This window comes from Cetorhinus maximus, chromosome 5, assembly GCF_964194155.1.
Source record: "Cetorhinus maximus chromosome 5, sCetMax3.hap1.1, whole genome shotgun sequence".
NCBI classification, from domain to species: domain Eukaryota; kingdom Metazoa; phylum Chordata; class Chondrichthyes; order Lamniformes; family Cetorhinidae; genus Cetorhinus; species Cetorhinus maximus.
The window spans coordinates 121020231-121040108 of NC_135883.1; the positions used below are offsets into that span (position 1 = coordinate 121020231).

The 19878-nt window shown below is 42.2% G+C and overlaps 1 protein-coding gene across 2 annotated transcripts in view; it reads left to right on the plus strand.

The window, feature by feature from the left end:
• The window catches only part of slc18b1 (solute carrier family 18 member B1), a 66462-nt gene that overhangs the window by 28871 nt on the left and 17713 nt on the right, over positions 1–19878 (plus strand). For both annotated transcript variants that reach the window (XM_078542405.1, XM_078542406.1), the window contains exons 5-9: positions 475–622; positions 2102–2258; positions 3395–3531; positions 5320–5421; positions 17770–17861. In XM_078542405.1, coding sequence (XP_078398531.1) covers positions 475–622; positions 2102–2258; positions 3395–3531; positions 5320–5421; positions 17770–17861 — 636 coding nt within the window. The remainder of the gene's footprint in view (positions 1–474; positions 623–2101; positions 2259–3394; positions 3532–5319; positions 5422–17769; positions 17862–19878) is intronic.

Below are 19878 nucleotides of genomic sequence, written 5' to 3' on the forward strand. Positions count from 1 at the left end.
AGCTAATATAATGAATCGTCCAAGGCACCTCATCACAGGAGCATTCCAGGTGTGCTTTGGAATAGCCAAGTTTGGAGGTCACAAAGACATGGATGAAAGTTTCAGCAATTGATGAGGTGAGTCAGGTAGAATCAGGCAATGTTACTGAAGTGGAAATAGGCGACCTTAGTGATGGCATAGATATGTTGCTGGAACATTGCAAACTGGCTTAGTCTCAAACAGTTGCCAGGGAGAGGGATGGAGTCGATAGCTAGGGAACAGGGTTTGTGGCAGAGATCGAAGACGGTTTTGGTCTTCCCAATATTTAGTTGAAAGAAATAACTGCTCATCCAGTAATGGATAACAGACTAGCAGTCTGCTAATTTAGCAAAAGTGCAAGAGTCAAGCATGTGGTGGTGAGGAGAGCTGAGATAAGACAAGAGAAAAAGCATTGTACTCCTTTTCTGAAGTTGGTGTTTTTTTTTCTATTCTCAGCTTATTGGATAAAGCTCCAGATGGACCCATATTTATCTCTTTGTGTTTCGTCATAAGATCAGTGGATGCAATAGGGTTTTCTGGGAGCAGTACTGCCTCGTTTTCAATCCTTGCGGCAGTTTTTCCAAACAATTTGGCCACAATAATGGTAATAGCAAATTTAAGTCTTTCACTAATGTATAACTTGTACTCTGCTGAAAGGATTAAAAATTTTAATGGAATTTCTATATACATTTGTGTACATATTGATACTTTAGGAATGTTTTATCTAGATTCTTTTCTTTCTCCACCCCTCCTGCAACCCTCCCAGCCACAATGGTGTCTTGAAAACAAAGGCACTCCTCTGAAACATGGAGACCAATTTGATCAACACCAGCAACAACTTATTTAGCACCCTTCACATAATGTAAAGTCCCAAGGCACTTCACAGGAGCTTTATAAAGCAAAATGACACTGAGCCACATAAGGAGATATTAGGTCAGATGCCTGAAAACTTGGTCAAAGAGGTAGGTTTTAAGGAGTGCCTTAAAAGACGAAAGTGAGGTAGAGAGGCTGAGAGATGTAGGGAGGGAATTCCAGAGCTTGGGGCCCAGGCAACTGAAGGCTTGGTCACCAATATTGGAGTAATTAAAATTGGGGATGCACAAGACACCAGAATTAGAGGAGCACATGTATCTTGGAGGGTTGTGGGGCTGGAGGAGATTACAGACTGTTAGAGGGGTGAGACCATGGAGGGATTTGAAAACAAGTATTAGAATTTTAGAAACAAGATATTGCTTGACTTGAAGCCAATGTAGGTCAGCGTGCACAGGGGTGAAAGGGGAATGGTACCTGCTGCAAGTTAAGATATGGGCAGCAGAGTTTTGGATGGCTTCAAGTTTACAGAAGGCAGAATGTGAGAGACCAGCCAGGAGTACATCGGAATAGTTGAGTTTAGAGGTAACAAAGGCATGAATGAGGTTTTCAGCAGTAGATGAGCTGAGACAGTGGCCAAGATGGGCAATGTTATGGAGGTAAAAATAACCAGTCTTAGTGATGGCATGGATATGAGGTCGGAAGTTGATTTCGAGATCAAATATGACACCAAGGTTGTGAACAGACTAGCTTAATCTCAGACTGTTGCCAGGTAGAGGAATGGAGTCAGTGGCCATGGAACAGAGTTTGTGGTGCACCGAAAACAATGACTTCAGTCTTCCCAATATCGTCAATAATCCTCTGCTTGTGCTTCCTAGCTAATCTCAGCAAAGGCATCAATAGGACATGTGGCTAGAGAACATAGGTTAGAAAAATGAGCATGAACCAGTTCCTGTTCCTGATTTTTACCCAACAATTTCACAACCCAAAGTAGAAGTGGATGTCAGAGAAGGGCAGGATTTGACTCCATTGTGATAATCTTACAAGCAACTAGCTTGTCAATGCTCAATTAATGAATAATGCCCACTTGTGTTAGATATTGAAGATCAGTGGAACATTATCTTGCCATTTGGGACAAGGGAGGAGAAATTTGAAGGGGAAATGTTGTTGAAGCTGATTGCACTTTGTAATAAAATAATAAATGCAAGTTTTTATAATTTTATATTTCTAGCAAACGAAGTCACTATAACACAAACTACAAATGTTCTTTTAGGGATTTGTGGAAGTATTCACTGGGATTGGCCTAACGTTGGGTCCACCTATTGGAGGCTTTTTGTACCAATCTTTTGGATATCAAGTTCCGTTTATTGCGCTAGGCTGTATCATTCTTTTAATGATACCTTTAAACATGTGCATTTTACCAACATTTGGTAAGGCTCTACATTTTAACTTTCCTGTAGAAATATAGTTAACTCTTATTGGGATGGCTCCCATAGGCAAGTATTTTAATATCTTTTTAAATGATTGTGTCATTTGGAAATTCCTTAGAAATTGCAAGACTAAAGTTGCTTTTTTTGGTCTAAATTGATTATCCAATAGCTCAGCTGGTTAAATAAATATTCCAGTAAAATAGATCAGGACCAGTACTGAGTGAGTTGGTCTCGACCAGGTCATTATGATAATATGTGGATGTAAGGTAGGAACAGGGTTAGACTTGACTGTGGTACCCCTCCATAGTCAAAATGTCTGCTGAGGCTCTGTCTGAGTGCTCATATGGTAAATGGCCAGTTAAACAAAGTATTGGAAGATATCCCATGTCTGTGGAAACATGCTCAGCTAGTGGTCAACTCCTTCAGAAGAGGAAAGGGTGAATTTTGCCAGAAATAATGAAGAGGAGACAAATCAGAAGAATAATCAATAAACCAAACAGGGGAAAATATGAATCCTTCACATTTGGAATCGCTGTAATGTGAAAGAATAGTTGATTGAGTTTTGATGGTTAGCACATATTGTATGCAGCTTCACTCTTTTCGCTCATGCACATACCTGATGCACAAGATACCAGTTGGTAAATTAGAAATGATTCTTATAAAGGAGTAAATTGGCAAATAGGGGAAGAGAGTATAATAATATTTCTAACTTTGAGCAGACATGAACATTCTACTGTTCTGAGAAGTCTGCTGATACCAGTGTTTAAAGGATCTTGAAGATATTAGAGTGCAATGCATAAATTTACAGGTGTTAACCAGGCTCTGTAGGAAGTAAAGCAGATTGAAGATCAAAAACTTAGCAACTAAGCAAATGAAGTCCACATTTTTATAATTACCATTAAATGGGTGAGGGGGTAGGTCAAGGGATAATTGATTAAACTTTTTTAATTGCTGTTTTTACTGTGGCAGCAATTTGAAAGGCCTATTGTTTTACTCTGTGTAAATAGATGCTTGTAATAAAAGTTAAAAGTGTTAGATATTCTGCAATCATCAACACCATAAAGTATTTATACATTTGTGAGTGTTATAACTAAAATACAATGGAATATATTTTAATTAATGTTGTTGATTTTCAGATGGAATTGCCAGCAAAGACTCATTCTGGAAGCTACTTGCAATTCCTCAAATATCTTTAGTGTGCCTGGTTGAATGTTCTACAGCTTCTTGCATTGGCTTTCTGGATCCCACCATGTCGCTTTTTTTAACTGAGAAGGTAAGAGTTTCTGTCTTTGAATTTCTTTGTGTTGTATTTTTTGTGTTTCCTTAAGTTCAGGAAGTTTGAGTGGCATGGTGGGTGTACCTATGCCACATGGACTTCAGTGGTTCAAGAAGGTAGCTCACTAACACATTCTCAAGGGCAATAAGGATGGGTAACAAATGCTGGTCTAGTCAGTGATGCCCACATCCCCATAAAAGAATTTTAAAAATCAAGGCGTTTAAGATGTGAATAGGATTTGATAAAGTAGATACAGAGAAACTGTGTCTGTTGATGACGGAATACAGAACCCGGGGGTGGGGGGTATAATCTTCAAATGGGAGCTGAGTCCATTTAAGAGTGAAATCAGGAAACACATTTTCATTCAAAGGTAGTGGAAATCTGGAACTCTTTAGCCTCAAAAGCATGTGGATGTTGAGTCAACTGAAATATTCAGGACCGAGATTGACAGATTTTAATATGTAAGTACATCATAGGGTATGAAACAAAAATCAGCATGTGGAGTTGAGGTAGAGGTCAATCATGATGTAATAGAGCAAACACTTATCCGAAACATTTGGAAGGATGATATTAGAACTGCGTGGGTTTACTGGGAAAACTGAACAGGCTGGGACTATTTTCTTGGAGGTCTTTTAAAATTATGATAGGATAGTCATTAATATATTTCCACTTGTGGAGGATGTGGGTGTCACTGGCTAGCCAGCATTTAAATCCCATTGCATAATTGCTTGATCAGAGGGCATTTAAGAGTCAACTGCATTGCTGTGGGTCTGGAGTCACATGTAGGCCAGGCAAGGACAACAGGTTTCCTTCCCTAAAGGATATTAGTGAACCAGATAGGTTTTTACAACAATGGTTTCATGGTCAATATCAGACATTTGATTCCAGATTTTTTCCAAATTCTGCTGTGGTGAGATTGGAACTCAGGAACCCCAGAGGATTACCCTGGGGCTCTGGATTATTAGTCCACTAACAATACCACTATGCTACTGCCTCCCCATAATCCCAAACTCTGGATCAGAAACATAAGATAGTCCCTAATAAATCTAATAAGGAAATTCCAGAGAAATTTCTTTACCCGAAAGGAAGAAATAGAAGGATATATTGATGAGGTTAGATTAAATATGGTGGGAGGAGGTTCATGTGGAGCATAAACACTGGCAATTGGGTTAAATGGCCTTTCTTCTATACTCAAAATTCTATGTAATGGTATAATAGGCTCAAGGGGCTGAATTGCCACTGTATGTTCCTGTATTTCAATATTTAGGTATACATGTCATCAAAATGTAAACTTTCAAATGGATGGAGTGTGTCATTGTGTTGGACAAATCAGTTTTTATCCTGTTTGACAGCATCCATCAATGGTTTTGTATATTATTAGTAAACCTCCCATGGCCTTGCAGTAGGTCTGAGTATAAGGAGGAACATTATAGCATTCAACACACAATGTAGTTTTCTGTTAAAGTGTACCTATGTATAAATTATAAGATGTAATTGCGGTGTCTCCTCTAAGTCAATTAGAGCTAGTCATTTTCCAGCGATCCTCGCCTAAAATAGACATCAAACCGCCTTATATTAAATATACCTCCAGAAATCAAGTAGAAGACACTTTCTCTGTGAATAGCTTTTTTTAAATACATAAGAGTGACACAAATTTTTATGTCATAGTGTGACCAATATGTTGAAATACAATTTTTAAAATATTTTGGTTGCTGTATTGTATTCAACTGAAGGTTACTTTGGTTAAAATTTGTTGAACATAGTCTTTTCTTGTTTATTCTCCAGTTCAACTTACAGCCCAGATATGTAGGACTAATATATCTAGGATTCGCTATGTCATATGCTCTATTCTCCCCAGTAGTTGGATATTTAAGTGATAAGATGCCAGTAAGTATGCAGTCTAGATTGGACGTTTTTTGTGTTGTTAAACTTTTTTTTCCTAAATGCAGATTCTTTATCCATCATAATGAACTTCCTCCTCTGTTCTATTGATTTTATTAGTCACTGTTTAAATAAATCTGATTTTAAAACTTTGCTTTAAAAATACAGTAAATCAAATCTTTATTTCAGTTTATGAATGTAAATAATCCAAAAATTAGAGTCTTATTTCAAAACCTGTTTGTAATATCATTTCTATAAATGAAACAAACTAATAGCTTTGGATATATGTCAGCTATGGCTCAGTTGGTAGCACCCTTACCTGAGTCAAAGATTGTAGGTTCAAATTCTGCTCCAGGATTTGAATACAAAAATCAAAGCTGGTGCTCCAGTGTAATACTGGGGTAGTACTGTAATGTCAGGGGTGCTTTCTTACAGAGGAGATGTTAAACTAAGGCCCTGCCTAACCTCTAAGGGAGATGTACTACTGGAAGGCTTCTATAGTTGAATAACAACCTTTATTTACAGAGCTGCAGGTCACTAGCAAGGCTGCAATACACACCCTAGATAAGGAAACTCCGCCCCTCATAAGCTTCCCCACGTTCGACACTGATTGGCTAGTCCGACCACAAGACCCTTACCCTGTAAGGCTGGCCTTATAGCAACAATCATCACATCCCTCCCCCTTTAATTTCTTAATTACACAAATTACGAATAGAAAACAATATCAAAAATCTTAGAAATAATCGCACTGGCACTCTGTCATGAATTCAATTATATATTTCTTTACATAGGTCCAATAATTACAAATCAAGTCGCTAAGGGGGTTTTCTATTCCAGGTAGAGCAGCGTAACTCTATAGCCTGAGGCTCTCCTACAGGATCGACACTAACAGGAACTGCGGTAATGAGTATCTCTTTTGGCACAGGGAGTTCATCACTTTGATTCAATGGAGACATCAGTTATGTCTATAACAGGTCGATCAGGTACTTTGGTGCTTACGGGTTCAATAACATTCCTTGGTGGTAACACTGACTGTGGAAGCATCTCCCTGCTCTTCAGGTAATCCATGTGTTTACGAATGATCCGGCCTTCCACGTCTACTTGGTATGAAAGGGGTCTGGTCTCCCAGACAATAATTCCTGGGATCCAACTTGGACCACTACCGAAGTTTCTTACATATATGGCTTCACCTGCTATAAATTTCTGGACCTTACTATGCAAATAGTGGCTTGTTTTCTGATTACCTTGGTTCTTCTCTACCCTCCCTGGAAAATTTGGAAATACAAGACTCAGTCTCGTTCTGAAACGACACTTCATAAGCAGGTCTGCTAGTGGAACTCCCAATGGTGCACGTGGAGTCATGCGGTAGCTAAGAAGGAAGCTTGAGATTTTGGTTTCTGGGGTTCTAGACAATATTTTTTAGTCCTGACTTGAAAGTTTGGATGGCTCTCTCAGTTAGTCCATTTGATACAGGGTGGTAAGGCACAGTTCAGATGTGTTTAACGCGGTTTAGATTGGTGAAGTTTTGAAATCCAGCACTTGTGAAATACGGCTCCGTTGTCTGATACAATGTCTTCCGGCAATCCATAAGTCGAAAAGATAGGTAACCTCAGTGGCTTGGAAAGTGCATTTCTCCTTTTTCAGGTGGACTCCAGCTTCCAGAAACCTTTTTAGTGCCTCCTCTAAATTTGCTAAATGCTTTGGCCTCTGCTGATCCAGTTAATAAGGTCATCGTCAAGGTATACTACAACCCATGGTAATCTCTGTAGCAAACTCTCCAACTTCCTTTGAAATATTGCACATGCGGAGGTCATGCCAAAAAGTGGGTAGGCACACTGGAATAGGCCTTTGTGTGTGTTTATTGTTACCTACCCGGGGGATGTGTTATCTATCTCGAGTTGCTGGTATGCGTGGCTCATATCTAACTTAGTGTAGGGTTGACCTCCTGCCAGCTTTGCATACAAGCCTTCAATTCTTAGAATTGGATGTTTATCCAATTTGGAGGCCCAATTAACTGTTAGCTTATAATCGCCGTAAATACGGATGGTCTTATCTGGTTTCAGTACAGGGACGATAGGTGCTGCCCATTCTGAAAATGGCTGCACGATGCCTAGTTCTTCCAACCTGTTTAACTCAGCATCCACTTTCTCTTAAGCCATATGGTACCGGTATTGCCTTAAAAAAATTGGGGAGTTGTCTCTGGATCAACATAAATCTTGGCTTGCAAGCCTTTGATTTTTCCTAATTCGTTGTGAAAAACGCTGTCATTTTTTAAAAACAATTCTAGCAGTCCTCCTGCCCACACTTGAAAATTTTTGGACCAAATTAACTTGATTTATTTTAGACAATCACAGCCCAGAAGGCTTAGTCATTATTATTACTGGGAGCTGGGCTGACTGCTGCCCATAGCTCACAGGTACCATGGTGGTGCCTTTTACTTTTATGGCTTCTCCCATGTAAGTCTTCAACTGGGCAGAGGTTCTCTCCATGCTTAAGGGCTGGGTACCTTCTCTCAGGTATATGTGTTCGCCCATGACTGTGGCTGATGCCCCTGTATCCACCTCCATAATTAGAGGCTTCCAGTTTACGTGGAGTGTGACAGTAATAGGGTTTGCCTTGACTGCTTTAAGATTAAAAAGAGAGTGAATGTCAGAGTCAGTTATTTCAGGCTCTTTCACATTAGGTACTTCGAACATCTTTGCTGGCAGTCTGGACTTAGCTCTGCACTGCTTTATCAAATTCCTCTTTTGCAACAGTAATAGCACTCGGCCTCCTTAAATCTACATGTTTCAGGAGTGTGGTTACCCCGACATTAGTAACATTTCAACTTTAGGATCACTGTCTGATTGCCTCCAGTATATTTTTTGATTTCTGGGTGATTGGAAATGATTTCCACTTTGGTGGCTGCTTCAGAGGTTTTGGCACCACTCCTGGCTGCAGGTTCCCATCCTAACTGGTAAACGGCACCATTTTGCAAGCTCTGTAGCTCCTGCGAATCTTTTTCAGCACTTACCATGGCCAGCACAAGCTCCACTGCTCATTTAAAATTTATATTGACCTCTACCAGCAATCGATGCTGAATGTCATCATTGTGCATGCTACAAACTAACCTACCTGTAGCATGTCACTCAAGGTCACTCCAAAATCACAATGCTCAATGCGCAATTGCTTCAGCTTAGCAATATAAGTCGCGATCGATTCACCTAGGGCCCTCACCCTTGTATTAAATTTAAATCTTTGCATAATGACTGATGGTTTGGGCTGAAAACGACCCTTCACTAAATCCACGAGCTCACTGAACGATTTGGAGTCAGGCACACTTGGGGCTATGAGACTGCAAATAAGGTTGTAGATTTGACTCCTACAGACGCTCAAGAGAATTGCTTTGCGCTTTACCTCCTCCCTTATTTCACTGGCCTGGAAGTAAAACCTGAGGCACTGGATGTATTGAGTCCAGTACTCCATGGAGGAGTCAAACTGGACGATCCTCCAAAAGATAGTATATATTTTTTTCCTTCTTGAAAACGAGATATTCACAGTTGGAGGTTGAGAAGCAGCGCCAGGATCATTCATCCTCATCGCCAGATGCAAGAGGCTTCTTTAGTTGAACAACGAACTTTTATTTACACAGCCTCTAGATTAACTGCAAGGCTACAGTACGTTCTCTAGACTAGGAAAATTCCATCCTTTATAAGCTTCGCTGTACTCGGTGCTGATTGGCTGTTCTGACCACGTGACCCTTACTCAGTAAGGCTGGCCTTAAATCAAAAATCACCACAGTGGAAGTAAAAAAACTCTTCTTGAATAAGGGCAGGAGAGTTATGCTCATTGTCCTGACCAATATTTATCCCTCAACCAACATCACAAAAACGGATTGTCTGGCCATTATCACGTTGGGCTTTGTGGTAACTTGTGAGTGCAAATTGGCTGCTGCGTTTCTTCCATTATGACAGTGATTACACTTCAAAAGTACATCATTGGCTGTAAAGCGTTTTTGGATATCCGGTGGCCATGAAAGAAAATATATAAATGCACGTCTTTTCTTATACGCACAAGCTTTGTTTTTATGCTCCAGGATGTATAATTTCTTTGCCCAAAGGCAAATATTCTCAAGTTCAATATGTAGTGTAAGTTAGAGGAAGGACTTCAACCATAATCTTTGTAACCACAAACATGTCACAATGATTCTGAGGATGTGCAGTTTTGTTGCCTTAATGCACCTGCATTCTTTGGGTTCTGTTTTTAAAAAAAAACTTGCATTTATATGTGACCTCATTATTAAAACATGCATAGCCATGTGGTGAAGAATAGTATATGGGAGCCTAGTCTTTATTTTCCTATTAACTTTATTTACAGAGCCATACATTGCATACTGCGCACCTCCAACAGAAAAGAACCCACCTTTCAGTTGGCCCATTCATGTCTAATCTATCATGCACAGGTCAATACATATTTAATTCCTACCATCTGAATATGAACACCCAATTAATGTGCAATTAACGCTTAGGATGCTTTACAGCAAGTGAAATGCTTCTGTACTAATGTATAGTAATTCCTCACTTAACGTTGTAGATGCTGAAAAGTGCGACTTTAAATGTAAAATGCTAAAAACCTGATTTCATCCAATGCAAAAGCTGTAGCTATGTCCTGTAGGACCTTTTCTCATCAAGTCAGCAGCCTGTAAGTTGAAATATTATTAAAATAATGTTAAAACATAAATCCTGTAAGTTGAAATACTATACGTTCCTAAATCCCGATATTCATAAATGAAATAAATTTTAAAATAAAAATGTTTTTTAAATGAAAGAAATACACCGGCCATTAGGAAAGTAATTAGACTTGTTAAGAACACTGCCCGTCCAACTTTAAGGTCCAACCTTGAGGCGGGCAGGTGAAGAGCCCTTCATGTTTTTCAGGAAACCTCATCCAAGGCTGGGATGAGGTTTACTGAAGCTTTTATACAATAAATAAATAAATTTTCCAAACTTCACAAACATGTCCCAACTCATGTGACACTCTCACATGACGGCACATGTTTAAATACATTTATACTTAATTTATGAAAATGTTTTATAATCTATTCAATCTCACTGAGGCAGCTCCGTACCTCAGGGAGATTGCTGCGCTCTTTTGTGCGCATGCGCAAAAGAGCGCAGGCCTCAAATCTCCCTCCTCCCCCCCCCCACCAGCCCGCACAGGTAGCCCTGAGCACTACTGGCCATGTGTTACGCTGGGCGGGCCTTAATTGGCCCTCCTGCGTAAAATGGCAGCGATCGGCTCCACGCCCGCCCCCGCCCGCTCCCACCCAGCCTGCCCACCATAGGAAAAATTCTCCCCATGGGGAGATGTTGGACCGGATTTTGTGCTCGCTGCTGACCTGTACCCATGAAGATCTAGCAGCCCCTGTGGTGTAGATTCACCGTTTCTGATGTTGCTCTGAATCTGGCACTAAGTCAAGGGGATCTCAAGGTATTCCAGTAGCTCTGATATCATCAAACAGGTTAAAGCAGCCAGTCGCAGCTGAAGAATTCTCAGGCTGCAAACCAGGAAACAAAATGTGCCGATTATCCTCCACTTTTTATAAATTTTGCAGAGAGCCAAATTAATGAGTGGGATGTGAAAAATAGAAGCTAAAATGTCATAAGCAAAGTTTTAAAAATAATTTTATTAAACTATAGAATTTTCACAAAATGGAAAAATTTGACATTAAACAAGTAAAATTAATTTTCTAGAACCAGAGAGCTGTGGGGAGGCGATGGCGTAGTGGTATTGTCACTGGATTAGTAATCCAGAGAGCCAGGCTAATGGATCCCACCATCAGCAGATGGTGGAATTTGAATCCAATAAAAGTCTGGATGATTGTTGATTACTGTAAAAACCCATCCGATTCACTAATGTCCTTTAGGGAGGGAAATCTGTCATCCTGGCCTGGTCTACACGTGACTCCAGACCCACAGCAATGTGGTTGACTCTTGAATGCCCTCTGAAATAGCCCTAGCAAGCCACTCACTTGTAACAAAAAGGAATGAAACCAGATGGACCACCCGGCATCGACCTAGGTACCCGAAACGACAACAGCAAACTCAGCCCTGTCGACCCTGCAAAGTTCTCCTTACTAACATCTCGGGGCTAGTGCCAAAATTGGGAGAGCTGTCTCACAGACCAGTCAAGCAACAGCCTGACATATTCATCCTCATGGAATTGTACCTGACAGATAATGTCCCAGACTCCACCATCACCATCCCTGGTATATCCTGTCCCACTGACACGACAGACCCAGCAGAGGTGGCGGCACAGAGTAATACAGTCAGGAGGGAGTTGCCCTGGGAGTCCTCAACATCGACTCTGGACCCCATGAAGTCTCATGGCACCAGGTCAAACATAGGCAAGGAAACCTCCTGCTGATTACCATGTACCATCCTCCCTCAGCTGATGAATCAGTGCTCCTCCAACATCACTTGGAGGAAGCACGGAGGGTGGCAAGGGCACAGAGTGTTCTCTGGGTGGGGGACCTATATGTCCATTACTGACCACCACTACTGACCTAGCTGGCCGAGTTCTAAAGGACATATCTGCTAGACTGGATCTGCGGCAGCTGGTGAGGGAACCAACAAGAGGGAAAAACATACTTGACCTCATCCTCACCTCGCAGATGTATCTGTCCATGACAGTATCGGTAGGAGTGACCACCGCACAGTCATTGTGGAGACAAAGTCCCGCCTTCACATTGAGGATACCCTCCATTGTGTTGTGTGGCACTACCACCATGCTAAATGGGATAGATTTCAAACAGATCTAGCAACTCAAGACTGGGTAGCCATGAAGCACTGTGGGCCATCAGCAGCAGCAGAATTGTACTCGAACACAATCTATAACCTCATGGCCTGGCATATCCCCCACTCTACCATTACCATCAAGCCAGGGGATCAACTGGTTCAATGAAGAGTGCAGGAGGGCATGCAAGGAGCAGCACCAGGCATACCTAAAAATGAGGTGTCAACCTGGTGAAGCTATAACACAGGACTACCTGCTGAGCGACAAACAGCATAAGCAGCAAGTGATAGACAGAGCTAAGTGATCCCACAACCAACAGATTAGATCCAAGCTCTGCAGTCCTGCCACATCCAGTTGTGAATGGCGGTGGATAATTAAACTCTCATGCCCACATGTCCGTCCTTGGCCTGCTGCAATGTTCCAGTGAAGTTCAACGCAAACTGGAGGAACAGCACCTCATCTTCCGATTAGGCACTTTACAGCCTTCCGGACTTAACAATGAGTTCAACAACTTCAGATCATGAACTCTCTCCTCCATCCTCACCCATTTTTGATCCCCTTTTTTCAAATATTTTAAAATTTTTATATATACATTTTTTCCCACCTGTTTCTATTATCGTTTTTAAAATTAATTTCTATTCATTGTTTTATCCCCACCTTTTAGCCTATTTTGAGCTTTTCTCCCACACCATCCCCTCCCCCCACCCCACCCCCACTAGGTCCATCTGTCACTTGCTCATTCTGCTTTCTACTCTTAATGTCACCATTAGCACCTCCTTTAGCCAGTATCACCACCATCTACACCCCTTCGATCTTTTGTTTATGGCATCTTTTGCAATCTCTCCTTTGCCTCCATCTATCACTGGCCTTCTATCCAGCTTCATCTGTCCCACCCCTCTTAAACAGTATATATGTCACCACATTTTTACTTCTCTTTAGTTCTGAAGAAGAGTCATCTGGACTCGAAATGTTAACCCTGTCTTTTTCTCCACAGATGCTGTTACAGACCTGTTGAGTTTTCCCAGCAATTTTTGTTTTTGAACTCACTGGATGAGGAGACTCCACAAATATCCCCATTCTCAATGATAGGGGAGCCCAGCACAGCAGTTCAAAAGATAAGGCTGAAGCATTCGCAACAATCTTCAGCCAGAAGTGCCAAGTGCATGATCCATCTTGGCCCCCTACGGAGGTCCCCAGCATCACAGGTGCCGGTCTTCAGCCACTTCGATTCATTCCACGTGATATCAAGAAATGGCTGCATTGGATACTGCAAAGGCTATGGGTCCTGACAGCATTCCAGCAATAGTACTGAAGATGTGCTCCAGAACTGGCTGCGTCCCTAGCTAAGCTGTTCCAGTACAGCTACAACACTGGCATCTAGCCGGCTATGTGGAAAATTGCCCAGGTATGTCCTGTACACAAAAAGCAGGACAAATCCAACCAGGCCAATTGCGGTCCCATCAGTCTACTCTCGATCATCAGTAAAGTAATGGAAAGGGTCATCAGCAGTGCTATCAAGTGGCACTTGCTTAGCAATAACCTGCTCGTTGATGCCCAGTTTGGGTTCCACCAGGGCCACTCAGCTCCTGACCTCATTATAGCCTTGGTTCAAACATGGACAAACAAGTTGAACTCCCGAGGTGAGGTGAGAGTGACTGCCCTTGACATCAAGGCTGCATTTGACCGTGTGTGACATCAAGGAGCCCTAGCAAAAATGGAGTCAATGGGAATTGGGGGGAAAACTCTCCACTGGTTGGAGTCATACCTGGCACAAAGGAAGATGGTTGTGGTTGTTGGAGGTCAGTCATCTCAGCTCCAGGGCATCACTGCAGGAGTTCATCAGGGTAGTGTCCTAGGCCCAACCATCTTCAGCTGCTTCATCAATCACCTTCCTTCCATCATAAGGTCAGAAGTGGGGATTTTCGCTGATGATTGCACCATGTTCAGCACCATTCACGACTCCTCAGATACTGAAACAGTCCATGTCCAAATGCAGCAAGGCGAGGACAATATCCAGGTTTGGGCTACAAATTGCAAGTAACATTCGCACCACACAAGTGTCAGGCAATGATCATCTCCAACATGAGAGAATCCAACCTTCGCCCCTTGATGTTCAATGGCATTAACATCATTGAATCCCCCACTATCAACATCCTGGGGGTTACCATTGACCAGAAACTGAACTGGACTAGCCATAAATACTGTGGCTACAAGAGCAGATCAGGGGCTAGGAATCGTGCGACGAGTAACTCACCTCCTGACTCCCCAAAGCCTGTCCACCATCTACAAGGCATATGTCAGGAGTGTGATGGAATACTTCACACTTGCCTGGATGAGTGTAGCTCCCGCAACACTGAAGAAGCTGGATATCGTCCAGGATAAAGCAGCCGGCTTGATTGGCACCACATCCACAAACTTTCATTCCTTCCACCACCGATGCACAATAACAGCAGCATGTACCACCTACAAGATGCACTGCAGGAATTCACCAAGGCTCCTTAGACAGCACCTTCCAAACCCACGACCTACCATCCAAAAGGACAAGGGCAGCAGATGGATGGGAACACCATCACCTGGAATTTCCCCTCCAAGTCACTCACCATCCTGACTTGGAAATATATCCCCATTCCTTCACTGTCGCTGGGTCAAAATCCTGGAACTCCCTCCCTAACAGCGCTGTAGGTGTACCTACACCACATGGACTGCAGCGATTCAAGAAGCAGCTCACCACCACCTTCTCAAGGGCAACTAGGGATGGGCAATAAATGCTGGCCCAGCCAATGAAGCCCACATCCCATGAATGAATAAAAAAAAAACTTGCTCAGTAGCAGTTATGTCTCAGTACTCAGTTTGAAAACCCAGTGTTGGATCCTGTACCCTGGTTTGTTGTGACTTAAGGGCCTGGATTGCACACTTGTTTCGGGGTAACTGAGCTGGTATCAAAGACAGAGAAGATCAGTAGATTGTTCTTAGAAGAAACACATTCTGTTTATTTACATAAGGAACTCAGCAGCTACACTTGTGTACTTACCACTCAAAACTCTGTCTTTACACTTCAGATTCTAACTCAAGACAACTGACTGCAGAGTAGCCCGCGCTACCCTGCTATTGGATACCAAAATCATGTGACCTTTCATTACAGCATTCGTTTCAAAGGTATATTACACATCAGATTACTACATCCCTCCCCCTTTACTCAGAAATACATTTTACATTCTTTCTCAAAATATCAAATTTTTCCACACAGCGAAGTAATTTGCAAAGTTAGTCTTTCTGGAACTTTCCTTTTGTGTGTAGAACATCTCAGCTGTACAGCTTCTGATATTTTATCTGGAACCTCCACTGGAGTTGTCTGAGCATCTGGCTCTTTGGTAGGTCCCTGTAAATCTGTTTCCTTGACTCTTACAGGTACAGTTGACCCTTCAGACACAGGGGTCATGTTGGAGTTGTATAGAACCTTGGTGAGGCCACAGCTGGAGTACTGTGTGCAGTTCTGGTCGCCACATTATAGGAAGGGTGTGATTGCACTGGAGAGGGTGCAGAGGAGATTCACCAGGATGTTGCCTGGGATGAAACATTTAAGTTGTGAAGAGAGGTTGGATAGACTTGGTTGTTTTCGTTGGAGCAGAGTAGACTGAGGGGCGACCTGATCGAGGTGTACAAGATTATGAGGGGCATGGACAGGGTAGATAGGGAGCAGCTGATCCCCTTAGTTGAAGGGTCAGTCACAAGGGGGCATAAGTTCAAAGTGAGAGGCAGGAGGTTTAGGGGGGATGTGAGGAAAAACCTTTTTACCCAGAGGGTGGTGATGGTCTGGAATGCACTGCCTGGGAGGGTGGTGGAGGACGGTTGCCTCACATCCTTTAAAAAGTACCTGGATGAACTTTTGGCACGTCATAACATTCAAGGCTATGGGCCAAGTGCTGGTAAATGGGATTAAGTAGGTAGGTCAGGTGTTTGTCACGTGCTGGTGCAGACTCGATGGGCCGAAGGGCCTCTTCTGCATTGTGTGATTCTGTGATTCTGTGATCTGCACTCGGTTGAGTTTTTTCAACAGGAGATGATGACTCAGTCACGAACACTGGTGGAATCCTTTCTGGATATTTTGTTTCTCCTCTTCTTATATGATCCACATGTCTCTGTATGACTCGATCTTCCACTTTCACGTGGTAGGAAAGAGGTCCAGTTACTGCGCTTATTTCACCAACAGCCATGTTGGTCCTTCTCTAAAACTCTTCACATATACCTTCTCTCCCACATTAAACGTCCTATCATGACTGTGCCAGTCATGTCCAGTTTTCTGACTTCCCTGCCTTCTTTACACCTTTATTCTCATCACCAGTTCGTTGGATCCTGCACCCTGGTTTGTTGTGACTTAAGGGTCTGGATTGCACACTTGTTTTGGGGTAACTGAGCTGGTACCAAAGGCAGAGGAGATCAGTAGATCGTCCTTAGAAGAAACACATTCTGTTTATTTACAGAAGTAACTCAACGGCTACACTTGTGTGCTTACAACTCAAAACTCTGTCTTTACACTTCAGACTCTAACTCAAGACCACTGACTACAGAGGTAGCCCGTGCCACTCTTCTACTTGATACCAAGATCATGTGATCTTTCATTACAGCAATTGTCGTAAGGGTATATTACACGTCAGATTACTACACCTAGTTACACCTCATTACCGAGGCATAAGCTTTTCAGGGGTTCAGTGATTTCTAAAGACTGCTGTTTGCGCATGTTCAACAGCACACCCTGTGGAGGAGCAAGGAATCACTGACAGTAACTTCTGGATCTCTGTATTTAACTGCGCATGTGCAGATGCCGGAAGCTGCTGTCAGTTTCATGGGATAATGATAGTGAATGCTGACAGTTTCGCTTTCATTACAACCACAAATTCAAAGCCAATGATGGCTGAAGTGCTTCTTTGATTTAGCTGAGATATTTCCTGCCCAACTTGCTCCAAGGTATTTCCTAATGCCTTTCCTGCTCCATTCATCCATAGTTGACCTGGGCTGACCTTGCTTTAGTGCTTTCAAAGCATGGCAAAATTGACCTTGTGCTCTCATTGTGTCGGAATTGCATCTTTGTGGCACAGTTCATTTAGACAGCTTGTCATCATTTAACCTGTTCAAATTACATTGAAATACAATTAATGAATCTTTCTTTCCAATGTACTGAGAATTTTCCGCTTTCCAGAATTCAGAATCCTCCTCCTTTCCACCCCTTCCCCGATTGACCCCCCGCCCCCTCACCCCACCCAATAAAGTCAATGGAAGAGCAAGTTCAGTGCATTATACAAGTGGTGGCCAATCCAGTTGCACTATTTTGCAGCCCCATCAAAGTTGAATTTCAGCCCCTGTTTCTTCAGCATCCTCCTTTTGTATATTTGATTCTATGGTGTTCACTGCTGTCATCAAGTGGACTTAGTGTATTGGTATAGAAAATTTCACACATGTACATGGCTTTGTTGAAATCCTATTAAACATAGCCTAGAATTTATAAAAAGGAGATAGATAGAATTTGTTCTCATTGTTCAATTTTCATTTTATTGTCTTATTCACTCCTCCTCCCAATTCCAGGGAATCAGGAAGCGGCTAATGTTTGTTGGAAGTTGGCTTATTGCTTTCAGCTTTCTCTTATTGGGACCAGCGCCCATTTTTCATATCAAGTGGTAGGTATTTTCTTGAATAGTTTTCATAAGTTTCTTATTTATAGCAATAATATGTTGTGATCTGGAATGCATTGTCTGAAAGGGTAGTGGAAACTGATCCAATAGTAGCTTTTGAAAGGAAGTTGAAGGGAAGAACATTTCAGGGCTATGGGGAAAGGGAAGGACTAATTGGATAGCACTTTCATAGACCTGACATAGGTATGATAGGTCAAATGGCCTGCTTCGATACTGTAAGGTTCTAAGATTACTGCAGTAATGTCTGTCAAAGTGGGTAAAATTGCATATTCTGCAGTTTGTTTCATACATCAGGCTGTACATGTCTGATAGAATTAAGTGTGTTGTCAAATAATTACTTATAAAACAGTTATGACAATCACCATGTTTAGAAGGTGCTTCCCTTGCATCTTAATATTTTACACTCAGTAAGACTGAAAGGGACATAAATTTAAGAATGTAAAAAATAGGAAATGGGAGAAGGAGGAGGCCATGCGGTCCCTTTAGCCTCCTCCACCATTCAATTAGATCATGGCTGAATTTCCACATCAACACCACTCTCCTGTTCTATCCCCATATAGCTTGATTCCCTTAGCACCCAAAAACCTTACCCGATCCTTGAATCTTGAATACACTTATCGACAGAGTCTTCTGAATTAGAGAATTCCAAAGATTCACAAACCCCTGAATGAAGAAATTTCTGTTCATCTCACTCCAAAATCTTTTATCCTGAGATTATGATCCCTAGTCTGGACCCTGCAGACAGGGAGTCAGCCTCTACCCTGTCAAGCATCTTAGGAACTTTATGGCCAGAATTTTTGGCTTGGCGAGCGGGGGCAAGGCCCGCTCGCCGAGGTGTAAAAGGACGCAGGGTGACGTCGGACGCGCGTCCCGACATCACCGCACGTCATTTAGATTTTCAGTTAGGCAGGCACGCAGCCGACTCGGCTGCGCGACCGCCAAACTGTCAAAGGCCTGTTAAGGCCATTTAATAACTAATTAAACTAATAAACTGAGCTGCCCGTCCAACCTTAAGGTTGGCAGGCAGGCGAAGAGCCCAGGCGGCATTTGCATTTTTCATGGAACCTCATCCACGGGCGGGACGAGGTTTCATGAAGTGTTTCTAAATTGAATAAAAATTTTTATAAAAATTCATTGACATGTCCTAGCTCATGTGACAGTTTCTTACATTTTTTCTGTTCTTCATTTAGATTTTTAAAACTTAAACTAATCTCCCTGAGGCACCTCACTTCCGTGCTTCTGGGCGTATGTCACGCTGGGCGGGCCTTAATTGGCCCGCCCACATAAAATGGCAGCACGGCCCACCCTTACACAACCCCGCCTCACCGCGCCCCCCCCCCCCCACGTTTCAATGAGGTCATCTCTCATTGTTATAAACTCCAGAGAATATATGCCCATTTTATTCTATCTCTACTCATAGAACAGCTAGCTCATTCCAAGAATCAATCTAGTGAACCCTCATTGCATCCTCTAAGGCAAGTAGGATACTGTACAGCACTCTAGTTGTGGTCTCACCAAAATCCTGTATAACTGCAGCAAGACTTTCCGACTCTAATCCTGAAGCCCATCTTCACCAGTCAATACACACATTGGGGTTTCCACAGTTTCACACACTATAAGATTGGTCTTATCAGCAATCTTTTAAATAGGGCCCTAGTCATTTGCTCATCTTGCAAGCTTGACACAGAAATAGATCACATCAAAGCTATCCTGCGGGACAATGGCTATCCCGATTAGATCAAAGTTTGCTGTGTATTGCACAAACTCAGAAATGCAAATTTGAAATTCATGAAAATTTTATGAAAGGCTGCCACTTTCAGACCTGAAAAGTGCCTAGTATACTTCAGGTTACCCTGGAAAGGCAAAGTATCTCAAAAGTTTGAATAACATGTTAAGCAAGCTGTTTCATGTTGCTACTGTGCAGTGGCTATGCAAGTGGTATTTTCCAATAACAGGATGCGACCATCAGTCCTAAAAGACGTTCTGCCTACCACACAATTGA